The sequence below is a fragment of the Lepidothrix coronata genome, unplaced genomic scaffold (genome assembly GCF_001604755.1).
Source record: "Lepidothrix coronata isolate B3197 unplaced genomic scaffold, Lepidothrix_coronata-1.0 Scaffold64, whole genome shotgun sequence".
NCBI classification, from domain to species: domain Eukaryota; kingdom Metazoa; phylum Chordata; class Aves; order Passeriformes; family Pipridae; genus Lepidothrix; species Lepidothrix coronata.
In genome coordinates this window covers 2,899,660-2,913,589 of record NW_016690244.1, presented here as the reverse complement: position 1 = coordinate 2,913,589, position 13,930 = coordinate 2,899,660, and the positions used below count along the sequence as shown (strand labels likewise).

At 37.7% G+C, this 13,930-nt stretch overlaps 1 protein-coding gene across 1 annotated transcript in view; it reads left to right on the top strand.

The window, feature by feature from the left end:
• OSBPL10 (oxysterol binding protein like 10) overlaps positions 1-13,930 on the top strand; it is a 140,501-nt gene that overhangs the window by 91,987 nt on the left and 34,584 nt on the right. The window contains exon 7 of the mRNA XM_017817925.1: positions 5,609-5,763. Coding sequence (XP_017673414.1) covers positions 5,609-5,763 — 155 coding nt within the window. The remainder of the gene's footprint in view (positions 1-5,608; positions 5,764-13,930) is intronic.

Below are 13,930 nucleotides of genomic sequence, written 5' to 3'. Positions count from 1 at the left end.
TTCTGTAGGAGGGAGAAAAACATCAAGGATTTGCTTTTTTGGCCAAGAATGTCACGACTTTGGTACACGAACATTTGCTGATCAGCATTAAGTCCCTTGTGACAAGCTTGAGTTCATTTGGCATGCAGACAGGTAGCAGGTGCCTTCTAAAATAAAAATGTGGAGAAGAAACTTTTGTCTTCACTTCAAATATTAAAAGCTGTATTTTTTTTTCCCACCTCTGTAGCCTTTGGCAGAAGAGTTATCTCCAGAGCCTGTTGGCTGCTGTGGTTAGCATTCTTCCTTCCAACTGCGAACAGAGCAACCTTGAATGTTTGTTTTAATGTAGCTTTATCAGCTTATGTTGAGTTTTAAGTCTGGTTTTTTATTTTAGTGTTTTGGCAGACAGAATCTTCTCTTGCAGCGTGCACAGATCAATCCATTCTTTCAGTCTGTGCTTCACATTAGCCCTTTATTTACTGAATAAATATCTCCCTGATAGGAATTCCCTCCTATATTTTTCTGTTTCTCCCTTGCCTACTTTTCCAAAGTATAGAATAGAATGTTTCATTTTTCTGAAGATTTTTAAAACCAAAAGCCAAACTCATCCTTACTATGGATTTTCTGAAGTTCATTTGAATGTGTAAATGCTGCTTATTTTCACTCCAATGGCCGCAAATGGATTGAAGGTGATTCTGGAGGTATGTGTGGGGATATACTTGAACTTTATATTTGCTATTGCTGCCTTTTTTGAGAAAATAAATGGACAGGAAAGACAATCTAGGTGCTTTCAATTTGGTGACAAATGACAACTAGAAATTCTCTGGCAGCTGAGATGACAAGCCAGAAAAATGAGCAGAGAAGTCCTTGTTTGTGCTTAACTGTCCCTGCCCCCCAAATGCTGTGAGGAAAGAAGACAGGGAAAAACGTACTCTTTGTTACTGGTGTACTTTACTAAATTTGTCATGGTCAGTCAGTTCTCCCTTAATTGCATCACCAGACTTGCTTCTGTCAAGAATAACCAGAACAATTTGCTCTTCTGTCTAAAGGCTAATACATTATTCCTTACGTGTTCTTCTTTCATTTGAAGATAACATTACTTTCTAGCCCCCACACAGCATTAGCAAATATAATGTTGTCTTTCTAATCTGAAAAGCAGATATGCAGCTGCCACTTGCTGTTGCTGGTTCAGTGTGCCGTAGGGATTCAGCAGAGAGACAGAACTGTCGCATCCATCCCCAGCAGGGGAAGAAATCCAGACCTAATACTGGTCTCTCTTCAAGGGATACCACTGCATTGTTAAGGGGATATCTGTTAAAGTATAGTTACAATATACTGTAAGAGTGTTATCAATAGACATTAGTTTGCCATTGTGCCAGCAGAAAATATGGGTTTTTTTGTAGTCTATAAATCAAGATCAGAGGACTTAAAATTAGAAAAGATTTTGTTGTAGAATTGAGGTAGGTATTAAGCATATTTCATACATTGATTATCATGCAAGAGTGAGTTTGGAGGTACATCAGGTACCTAGAAAATCAGAACCAACAAAAGAGGATTATCAACATTTCCTAATGGAAAAATGTCCTGTAAGCCTTCTCTTTGGAGAGAATTTCCCTCCCTCCCGCTGTGTGCACCTGTAGAAGGGAAACATATTTTTCCTGAGGGTACTTACGCAGGATACAGCCTGTTGTGCTCTCTGAAATAGGTTTTTGTGAACTACAGCATTGCTGTAGGGAAGGGATAGTAGGTTGTGTTTGGGGGCTGTACTTTGTTTATGTAGAAGCATTCTTGTGTGCCTTGGATTTGTCTGCTGCATGTTCATCACAGTGGAAATTGATGTTGAGGGTAAGAGGGAAAGAATCTAATTTTTGGGTGTTTTCTATAAGAGCTTTTGTTTTGTATGTACATATCCACTGAATTTCAGAGGAATCAGACCTGGGTTTTTACTTCTGGAACTACAGAACCAGCACCATGCAGGTAGAAGAGACCTGGCTGATTTTACTAGTTGTGTATTTGGTATGTCCTTTCTAATTTTATATCGTTTACTGCAGAAACAGATGTCTTGTTTTAGTTAGTGTAGAGCTTTGCATAGTCTTAAAGCAAATAGTAAAGTAGCTATGTAGCTGTGAATGCTTTTGTATCATTGTGACTGCCTTTTTGAAGAATTTGTTTAGAACTCTGAAATGTATCAAAATAGATTTGAATTTACTTTTCTATCAGCTGTCCTTGGCTATGACTCAGAACAGAGAAAAAAAGTCTAGCTTAAAAAAAAAGCATGACAGCAGTTTCTTCTTATTCTAATCCAACTCTGAAGATAAACTTTCTCATAATATGTTTAGGTTTTATATGTCTTTTTTCCTTGAAGTTGTTATAAGAACAGGGAATTGAACTTGTGATAGAAATTTTTCAGTCCCATAAACTGGCAAAGATGGCAGCTCGGTTAGAGTGGATTTACAGATGGCAGCTTAGTCTGCAGAGAGTAAATTCCAGTAAAAGAATTTGATTTGATATGGCATAGACAACAACTACCTGTACTGTTTTGTGGTAAGAATAATTTGTACTAGTGTAGATGAGAACATTTTGGATGTACTGAAAAACAGGAAGAAAAAAAAAAGGCCGAGAAACTGTATTGAAAAGTTTTGGAAAACTGATAATGTGAGTGAAGTGGGAGCCACGTTGATATGGCCTTTCACTTTCTACATAGAGGTCGTTTTCTAGTCTTAGTTGATTTTAAGATTATTTCTGATGAGTTCTCTCATCATACATTGCTTTTGCCTGAAAAGTAGGCTGCTATAGTAGGTATATTGCACCTCCCGTGGGATGATATGAGAATGCTGACATCTCGGAGTAAGATTTGTAGATTAAAGATCATCAAAGGTTCCTTGATGGGCCTCTGAAACTAGGCATGAATTTTATCAACTTGTTCAGAGAGATGACTTTTTGTTTATTTAGATTTCTGTGGTCTATGACTAATACCTTTTACTGCATATTTCTCTTCTGCAGTGTAGTCATTTTCCAGGCAGACAGTTTAACAAAAGAATTTTTCTGATGTGCAGAGGTGTTGAGGGAACACATGTTCTATTATCCTTTGGACTTTAACTCCTGGCATCCTATTGGCTAGGTCATAATGCGTTTTTAAGATCTGCTTAACAATTGATTAGTCTGACAAGATTTCTTGTTTTGTGAGGGCAGCATTGCCCTTGGGACAGGAAGAAAAACATCCTTGCCTAGTTTTAACAGTTTCTGTGTATCTAAGATACTCGAAAATGTGCAGAGAAGGATGAAGGAATTGGTCTTTTTACAATGTGTTTGTACTGAAGAGGAAAACTAGTATAGTGTCTTTAAAAACATGTAAGTGATGATGAAGTAAATGTTCACACTTAAAAGTTTTCCCCAAAGCAAGGTAGTTATTCAAATGGGAGCTTTTTATTGTGCTTATTTGCATAAATTAGATTAAAAAAAAATTTAAAAGCAACTGTTTACAGTGAAGGCCAGATACATTGGATATGCAAAGGGAAAATGGATAACCTAGGGAAATGATCAGATTTTCAAAGATTGGCATAAAGAGAAGTCAGTTCAATTGCTTTTAGTGTTTCTCTAATATGAGAATAGCAGCAGTAGCCCAATATTCAGCTGTTTGACAGGGAGAAACAGAAAAATTGATCGAGATCTGTTACTACAAAGTTATGAAGAGTGAGAAGCATAGGCACGCTCCATAAAACTGTGGCTATTCAAAAGTGAAAAAAAATTATTTTAATTTGCTTTTTTCTCCTCTTTGAAATCTGTACTAATTAATGTGAAACAGAGTAAAAAATTTTTAATGTTTTTCAGATAGGTGAATTTCTTCCAAGAAACCAACATTTTTATTTCAACTTCTCCAGTTGACTTTTATCGTTAATGCTGATGGAAAGCTTCCTTCCTCCCATGCAGTGAGAGCCCATTTTGAATCTGCCAAAACAACCTTCAAATTATCCTCTCAATCATAGCTTGTTTTGAGGGATCTGGGTTTATCCTTTGTTCCTAGCAGCAAACTACTCAAGACCTTAGAAGCAATGACATCTGAGGATACTATGACTACTGTGGTCTTCATTCCTTGCTGTGTATACCAACATCAAGTATTGATTTAACTTCTGCCTTTGGGATGGGGGCAGGTGTTAACTTCCTCATGTGTAGACCAGTAAGTAGAGCCAATCCAAGAAAATGACCTTTTGTTTTGATACCGTCATTTTCTCTCACATGGTTAATGTCTCCTGACAGCAGAGCCACAGAGATGTTCTTCTTTTGGCAAGGGGAAATTTTTGTAACTGTATGAAATATACATTTAAAAAAAAAAGAAAAAAAGATGGATTTTTTTCCCTGTTGATTAATTAGATCTTTGAAAATCATTTTGTACTTAACTATTTGCTTATGCTTTCTTCATGCTTTCTTCAGCAAAAGATGGTGCCACAAAAGCATGCTAAGCAAGTAGAGCTGAAGTTTTGTCATGTCATCATAACTTAGTGCCATTTTAGATGAGGAGTGTTCCGTAAATGTTTTATCTTTAGAATTTGCTAAGAGTTCAGCTGTAGGATTCGTGGCCCGTTTTTTAATAATGGAAGTGTTAATGTAATACTACACGGCATTGCCTCACCAGATCAAACCATTTACTTTAATTAGGAGGCAATCTCTGGTAACCCTGGTGATATGGAGAAGAGAAATTGCATGTTCTTTAATGTACTTAGCGTTGCTTTGCGTCATCTTGAAAACTTGTCAGTGATGAGAGGAGATCCTCCCCGTGGCACTAATTGTATATTCATATACAAATTATGGTAATGACTGAAGAGCTGCGGTTTTTTTTTTTTTTTTGGTCCATATCTCTGCATTTTATAGCAGCGTGTAATTAATAGCTGAAATTTAAGTCCTGTGCTGAGGGCTACTGATTTGACTGTTGATCCTATGTTTTAGAGCAGTAAGAGAGGAACAACTGCACAGTTGCCTTAGCTGATCCTCCTTTCTTTCATGGCATCCTTAAATACAGATCCATCCAGGAAATCAAGTGCCCCCGGAAATAAGGGTTGTTCTGATGTCAAGTTCTGTTTGATTCATATTTAATGTGTATCTTTCTGGTGAGATCTCTTCGTCTTGGGACCACTGAAGCACTTTAATACTTAATCTAGAAAAAGCTTTTAATAGTTCAGACAGAACTAAAATACAGCTGCTAGGCTTAAAACTCTGATTTCAGGCAGAAAAAAATGGAGGGTTTACTTGGGTAACTTCATACCTATGACAATAGTGGGTAGAGAATACTTGCTTAATTACCAAGGCTTGCAAGATAGAATTATACGTAAGGGTTACTCCTCCTGGTGGGAGGAGTAACATTAATTGACTTTAAAAAAAAAATCACACTTAAGTTGGCCTATAAGATGCTTACTTTGGTTATTTAGAGTGTTTCTTGCTTCCAAATGCAGGGGTATTATTTGAGAAATTCCTTAAGCTAGTTCAGTAAGTACAGGATTTTTTGTTACTGAAGTAAAACTGTGCCTGGAAGCAGAGAAGAGATAACAGTTCATTTAGATTAGTAGAATGATTATGTGAATGGAAGAAATCTGTAATCTGTCTCTTGTAAGCTGACACCTATTTTCTGCTTCAGAAGGTATCCTGGGATGGCCTGGGCCCAAGTCACACTCCCAAGAGCAACTGAAAAATGGTGCCCTCAGCTCCTTATCATCTGCTAGTGCCAACATTACATGGGCAATAGTACCATCTGCATCCCAGGACGGACAGGCGCTACAACCAAATGCAGAGGTAAGCATACTTGGTCTCTGTGGGTCATTAGTTAGGTGGAAACCATGTATAATGGTGGATACTTTTATCATTAATTATTGTACTTTTGTCTTTGTAGTATCCTCTTTGTTTGAAATTAATTGTGAAAATGAGAAGTTTCATGCAAAAGTGCACTCTAAAAACTTGAAATATGCCATTTGACGACATTACTCTGTGCTTTTGCTTCTCTGAGGTGCTTAGGTCAGTGAACTTTGACTAGTGCACAGCCTCTTTCCTAGTTGTAAAAGCAATCAACAGACTGTCAGGACGCATTTCTTTCTACTGGTGACAAAAAAAGCTGTTTGCTTTTCATCCTGGTTTGAGATAGACAGGAGGCACTAGGACCATGACATTTGCTTGCTACTTGTTCTTCCATGTTGCTCTTGGGCATCTCTTGAGTATAGAGATTCTCTGAGTTGAAAAGCTGTATTATTTTCTGATACCTTTTCCTATTAAGTGATTATGGGCAGAGCTTGCCCACATCATCCTGCACCAACCAGTTGATCTGTGCTTTTGTGGCGTTTACTTGGTAAAGGGCAGTTCTGAAGCTTCGACTCTTTGAGGAGACTCACAGCTGCGTATCAGACATCTCATGCACTGAAAATCTCTCACCATGACACATTTCTTCAGCTTCGGTTACCAGTGCTACCCACCAGGAAAACACTTCACTCTGAGACCCTACAGATTATAGGGAGCCTGGAGCACATGAGACCTGGAGAACTGTGAAAAAGTTTTTGAAAGAGCTGAGGAAACCCTTTTCTACTACTGAATGCCCTTGGCAATTGGAATGACTTAAGTTAAATTATATGACCTTTAATAAAATCTGTAATGGCTGAGAGCATCAATAAAGCTGTTTTTCCAGTTCCTTTGTAGTACTGTGAGTTGAATATAGCCCAAAACAATTCAAGGATAAACTAGATTTGTCTTTTTTTACTATTACATGTTACTGTGGTCCTCTTCCTTAGAAAGTAATTTCAAATTCTGTTACTCCTACTGTCTGTTAACCATAATGTGTAAGTTACCTGTAATTGATTTTAATTAGGAAGTTGTCTAATTTCTTTTTCAGATAAGCCAACTGTAGTTCTTAGAGTGTGTTTTTAAGACAAGGGCTATTTAAGAGTATTGTTTTGGGAGTTACTGAACCATTGAAATTTGTTTCTTTTTTTTTTTTTGGTCTTGATCACCCAATCAAGCCAAATGAGATGTAGGGGGATGGGCTTTGCAGCAAGAACATAAAGAGGAGCAGCTGATGTAACTTGTGTCAAGATATCATTTTTGCAGTTGCATTTATGACTTGTCTTAAATTGCCACTGTTTTTTAAAGTCCAATCTCCTCCCCTTCACTTGCTGATAAAAGACACTGAGTTGTGTGTGTGGCTTGGGTACTGCTTTGCTTGTGGAACTCATGATTTACTGAGAAAGGGAGTACCCTTGAAGAGATTGATAAGCAAGGAAGTGTAGCACACTGTAGTACAGAATCCTCAGTGCTTTGTGGACAATCTTCTTGAAATCAGCAGCCTGCATTTAGAAGCTTTGGGACACTAGCCCTTAAAAAAGAAGAAAAAGAGAGGGTAGGGGGAGAAAGAGAGTAAGATTTTTAAGTTACAAAAAGCTCAGCTCAAGATGGTGTTTTTGGTAGAAGCAGTAAGTGGAAGTTCGTGGATTGGTGGAGCAACAAGAAGCAGCTGAACTCAGGCATGTAGTTTTTTTTATATAGAAGTACAATCTATTAAGCAGAAATTTGGTTTAGCCTGAAGAAAGTGACCTACATTGGGATTCATTCCTGGAAGCTCTTTCCAGATCTGCATCTTCCCTTACACTGGGTCTCTGTGTGTGTGATGATGTCTGAGTTTGATACTGTTGGCTCAGAATTTGAAGTGCTTTTTTAAATGATACATTTTTCAGTTTTGATCATTTTTATCAAGATACCAGTGCCCTGTTGGAAGGCTGAAGCACAAAAGCAGTATTATGGAAGATGGGAACAGTTGCATCTAACACAAATTGGAACTTTTGTGGTTTTATACTCACGTTCAGATCAAGCAAATTGTCATGCCCTCTTAAAGAGGCTACACCTCAGATCCTTTTCTGGGAGAGGACGTGAAGTTTTCCTAGAGTGCTGTCTGAGCTGAACAGGTAGCTGGAGCTTCTTGTTGCTGTGATTAGAGAAAAGAGAGTGAGAGAACAGGTTTTCAAGAGGAGAAATTTTTTTGAGAAACTTAACTGTTACCCTGCTAAGGATGCTACCTGAGCCAGGTAGTCACCCAGGAGGTGATGTCTGATATCCCCAAAGTTGTCAAAGGTGTTTGACTTGACACACTCTAGCAATTCTGTGTGCATGATTTAATCATGTTTTTAAATATATTGTGGCCTGTTTTGTGTCCTGGCACTGAGTAGCTAGTTCATTTTCAAAGGTATAAAAGCACTGACTATGCTTATTTTGTAGTCCCAATACTTTGTTGTAAGTAACAGTGGTGACATCAGCAGAGAATGAGAAAATGCTTCTAGATGTTCTTGGTTGACATTTTTTTGACACTGAAGGCTCCTATTTCTTTATCTGGTAGCTTTTTTAAATGTAGGAGAAGAAAGGAATACACTCAAATGAAGCTTATTTCTCTTAATGATTTCCTTTAAAAAAACCCAACCAACTAGGCACTAGATAATCCTATTTCTTGTAGAAGCTGGTGGTGTATTAATGGGGCTCAACCTTCAAAATGTACCTGCCGAAACAAATGAGCCTTGCTTTTACAGAAGTTATGAGAAGAGAGTGCTAGTTCCTGTATCAGTGCTATTAAAGTATCTTCTATGAGTGGGCCTAGATTTTTATTTTAAAAAATCTGTACTTTTTGTGATATAACCTCTTAGTCAGAAGCTATACCCCAAAGGAATGGGAAAGAGCCTTTTGGCGAACTCTCTGTGCAATATAGTAGATGTACAGACCAAACAAATTGTGAACTGACCTGCGGACTGCAATAGAAAAGGCCATTAAATGGTACCCTTGAGGAGCAATAGGCTTGGCTGTTTACATTAAGGAATGTTATTTATAAGTAAAAGATAATTTTAGTTATGTGGATCAGCAGTGATTTTAAAAAGAAAACAGAGATGTTTTGTTGGGGCAAAGCTGGGGGGTTGTGGGTGACTGCTGAGGAATCTCTCCTGCATAGCCAGCTGCCAGAGGCAGCAGTTTCCTGGCAGCATGACCAAGTGGCTGAGTGTGGTTGGTGGTAACTGTGCCAGTTCTCAGCACAACATTCAGACACTTTGCAGCTGTGTGTTAAGCGGCGTCGTTAACAAACCCATGACTTGTTTTCTGCCATGGTTTTTGTATGTTTATGAAGAAGTGTAGATCTTTGCAGTTCTTCTCTGAAATAAGAAGGTTCATCTAATGCAACTTTCTTTGAATACTCAAGCATTCTTGAGAGATGTGGTGAGTTCTGGAGTTGAGTTTTGGTGCTGTAGGTAACCAAAAGTAAAGTAAAACCTTGCCTTCTGGTCTGTCGCACTGTTAGGGTTTCAGGAATGCAGAATTTCTTCCCTGGTGACATAAGATAGCAGCTAAAGACTATTCTCTTTACTTAATATGTTGGTGTTTACTTGCTTTGGTTATTTAGGTTGTTTCTTGCTTCCAAATGCAGGGATGTCATTAGAGATATTGCTTAAACTAGATTAGAAAATAAAAGATTTTGTGGCAGAAATTATTTTCAAATGTGTTCCTTGCCTATTTTACCATGTACTTTCTTGATGTTGCTGCTTCATTTTCCCAGATCAATTTTCTTTTAAGGCTGTGATATAGGACAGCATGAGGTTAAAGGCTGTTATCCTCACTGAAAGAAATAACCCTGACAGTGAATAACCATATCAAGCACTTTTGTCTTTTATTTTCCATACTTTTTAAAAAATTTTTTATAAGCCTTCTGAGTTTTAGTTCCTTTTTTTTTTTGTCTCTCCACCTGAAAGAGCAGGTGAAAGGAAGCAGGGATAAGGGGTGAGTTGAACAGAACCATTCTCCATCTGATGTGAATCAATATAAAATGCTTCTGGGCATCCCGTAGTGAACCACTTCAGATTTTATGGTATAAGCTGTAATTATAATTTCAAGGTGTTTTTTAGGATTTTCCCTTAAAGCAGAGCAGGACAAATCTGCTGTGGAATATGTCAGAGTACACTCTTCAGAGCTGTGATGTGAACTTGGTCTGTGTCTGGTCTGCCATAAACGAGACCCTGCTTCCTTCATTGAAGGGTTAATACTTTTGAAATTCCTTTCAAGAAATGCTGAAATGGATTACTTTGAATCTCATAGTAAATTCAGTTGTAATAAACTCAGTGCCAAAGTAGAATAAAGGTGTAAATCACTTCCCTGTGTGAGCTACTGTTCCAGTTCAACTAATTACCATTTTAGGTGTCAGAATTCCCACTCTGAGCTGACAAAATATAGCTTCAGGCCAAATGCTTCCCCTGACAGCTAAATATAAATGGGTAACAGGCTGTTCTTATGTGGGGTCTGAAAGGGAAGGAATCGTTTTCTTTGTATCTAACAGTTTAGTTAAGAATTATTTTAAAAAATAGTGCTGTAGCTACATCTGCAATATAGCTCTTTTCATGTGATTTTTATGCCTTAAAATGCCATGCCAGCTGATTCTTTCTGTCCTGTGGATCTGGTATCTGTGTAGTCTCTCTGCTTTCCAAAGTTTCCCTTGCTTGTGTGCCTGAGTAGCTGTATGCATGCTCCGTATCAAAGTGTCTTTTTAATAGGATTGAAGTTTTAGCTCTGTAGGAGCCTTTAGCTCTGATTATCTAACTGCTAAACCAGGTTTTAATTGTGATAGTGATTGCAAGGGCAGTCAAGTCCAGGTTATTAAAGATATTTTGGTGCCCTAGATGGTCTGAACCTTGGTGTTTTCAACTGTAAGAGGGAACTGTGCTATTTAAAGGAGGTGCTGAACTGTTAAGTTGTTAATGTTAAGAGTTTGTGGGTTTGTTCCATTTTTTCAGGTGATACTTTCTTTCAAGCTGTTATTTGTATTTTATCTGTAAGTTAGTATATATCCTAATATGAGTTCAGGCTTTTGGACTTCATAGCTGTTACAGAATGCGTTAGAGATGCTAAAAAATGATTTTAAAAATGCTCCTGTAATTTTAGAAACTAAGCTAGATAAAAGAAATTATTTCTAATTCAGTATTTATTTATTTAATTCTCTATTTATTCCTGTCTTGCCCATTTGTTCCTAGTGTTTCCTAGTTCCTTTTTGTACTTGCCATAAATCTGCGTAATTGATGTTGTGAAATGAGCTTAGCCCTGAACATACAGTGCTAACCACAAATGCAGTATTGGAAGGAGAACAGATCAGGATGGGAAAGTAACATTTGCAGTATTACAGAGAGTCCCTTTTCACTGTTTAGTACGGACATTACAGGATTTCTGCATGTGCTCTGGTTTTTGTCTTCTGCATGATTAAGTGTTTTTTGGGCCGAAGAGCACAGTGAATGGCCTGTAATGACTTAGATAGCTAAATTAATCTCTAGGCAGAGATGGTACCAGTTAATCCATTCACTACGCAGACCATCTAAAAAATGAAATCTGAGGTAATCAACTGAAGGTATATTTAAGGATAATCAAGGGAACGTATATTTAAGGATTAAATGTACAATTACACTAAAAGTAGAATTAAATGACCCTAAGCCTGCTACAGCAGCCCTGACAATGACTAAGATAATCTAGCTAATGTTGATTTTATTTTTTTGCTAGCTTTCTAGAATAGCTACTGTGTCAGCAAACAATCCTCTAGTAAAACTGTTTATGCAAATAATAAATGAAAATTTGCCTCCAGCCAAAGCCACTGCATATTGTTGAGTCACTCCCACCTCCAAAATGCATGTTTTCCAGCTACTATCTATATAATTGAGAGTAATATTCTATGTAAAATAAAAATATGAAGCTTTAATATAAAATTGCATCTAATTTGAATAAACATGAGGCTCTGATTCATGTGGCATTCCATAATTACTAGTGAAAGTCAGTGAAAACTAATCATTGGAATATAAAGAACTTGGGAACCCTTGCAGTAAGGCTTAAAAATTAAGTTAAAATGGATCAGTTGCTTAGTCTGTTCATTATAAAACCTGTGCCCCCTGCAAAAGGAATCTGAAGCCAAGGTTAATTTTATTTCAGGATTGTGTGCTGATTTGTTATGTGCCAGTTGATTTGCCTTGTGCTCTTAGTTTTATTTCTTAATGTGTTTTTCTGTGTGTGAGTTTGGCAATTCTGCCCATTAGTAAGCTTACCCATCTCATTAAGACTGGCAGTAAGTTGGGCTGAAACTCTTCTACAGCGAGTGTTTATCTCAGGTTGGCATTGCTTTATCTTTCTTAGTGAAGCATCATCCAAGCTGGCTTCAGCTGTTCCATCTGGTCTTGCTAGAAAAAAAATATGGTTTTCAGCTTGTGTTGATGTATTCTAGGGATTTTCATATTTGAAAAACTGGAAGTGTGGAGACAGCTGGGATAAAAGGATTTAGTTATAGAACTTTGTTTCAGAGTTAGGAGTTGGAAGGAGAAGATAAAAGAGACAAGACTCTTCTACATTGTAGTGTAGGGAGTCTGCACAGTTGTCTTCACAGTCTGAGATGGACCAAGCAATTCATCAGACTGAAAATGGTTCTTAGAAGCTTTTCAAGCAGAGTTCCACTGGCCTCGAGGTTAGCTGTATAAAAGTTGACAATCTTCTAAGTTCAATTTGTTTCATATATACATTAAATCTTCTCTTGGTATGATTTGTAATGATCTGATTTTCTTTGGGAAGACTTGAGCCTGCTTTTTTTTAAATTTTGTTGTGTTGCAGCAATGTGTATCGTGGATGAGACAAGAAATTGTAGAAAGTGTCAAGATAGTTTAATACATGTGTTGTCTTTAGGAAAGATTGTTAATAGTGCTTGTATTAACATGTCTTTACCATTCCTGTCCTCTTATAAATATGCTGACATGTGATATTGCATACAAGAAATAGCACTGTGAGAACTGGATTTACATATAGATTAGTATTGCAAGACCAGACAATTGTAAAGGTTAAATTTGTAGTTGTCCATCTTTTTGTGCCCTCTTTGCATACGTGAATGGTATATTATTGACCAATGTGGCAGTAGTTTTCTGCCATAAATTTGCTTAGCTGGCATACAAAGCAACATAAAAGAGAATTACAGCTGGCTGAATGCCTTCAGCTTTGTTACTTCCTAACTTTTCAGTTACTGGGCTTTGCAAGCAAAATCATAATGGAATCACAGAATACTCTGGGTCAGAAGGGACCTCTGGAGGTCCTGCACCTCAACATTGTGCCCAAAGCAGAGCTAATCAGGTCAGCTTGCTCAGGATCATGTTCAGTCAAATCTTGAACACCTCCAACAGTGGAGGTCCCGCAAACTCCCTGCACAAACTATTACAGTTTCTCTAGGGATTTTGTCAATGGGAGCAAAGGTCTGTTTGAGTAGGATGCCTTTCCTTCTCAGTGTGCTGTGCTGTCTGGTGAGTGACTAAAAGGGACCTACCTTCTGGGTCCCTTTCCAAGAAGTGTTTATCTTTCCCTTCATGGGAATATGAGGCCTGAAGAACCTAGTTCTTCAGATTTCTTCCTAAGGATCTCACTCTAGAGAGGATGCCTTTTAATACAGGGGGATGCCTAAAGAGTGTAGCCTTCTACCATCCTTTCCCCCATGTTAGTCCCCTCACGAACCTGCAGCTCAGTGCAGTCTTTTGTCTTTGGCTCCCCAGAAGTTATAAGCATGTGACTTTCAGACCTCTTGTAGTCTCTGAAGTACTTCCTGACCAGTGACTGGAACCTGTCCTGCTACGCTGTGTGGTTTGTAAGCTTGTATGTTCCAAGTAACTTATTTTGGATAGTGTCAGATGCTGTATTTATAGCCATCTTGCTTCTAAAAAATTTCATTCTGAAAATAAAACTGAATATCTTTCAGGAAATTTTTCTTTACTAGTAACTGTAGTGCATTAGGAATAGGTTTTGTTAAAATTGTTTATGATGTGATACTTAGTATCTTACAGTGGTGATTTACGCTAGTCTGCAAGTTTTTCTTGCTTCAATTTAGGACAAGTCCATGGGGCTTTTCTCTTTGCACTTTTTTTTATATTCTCACGTTACTGTTCCT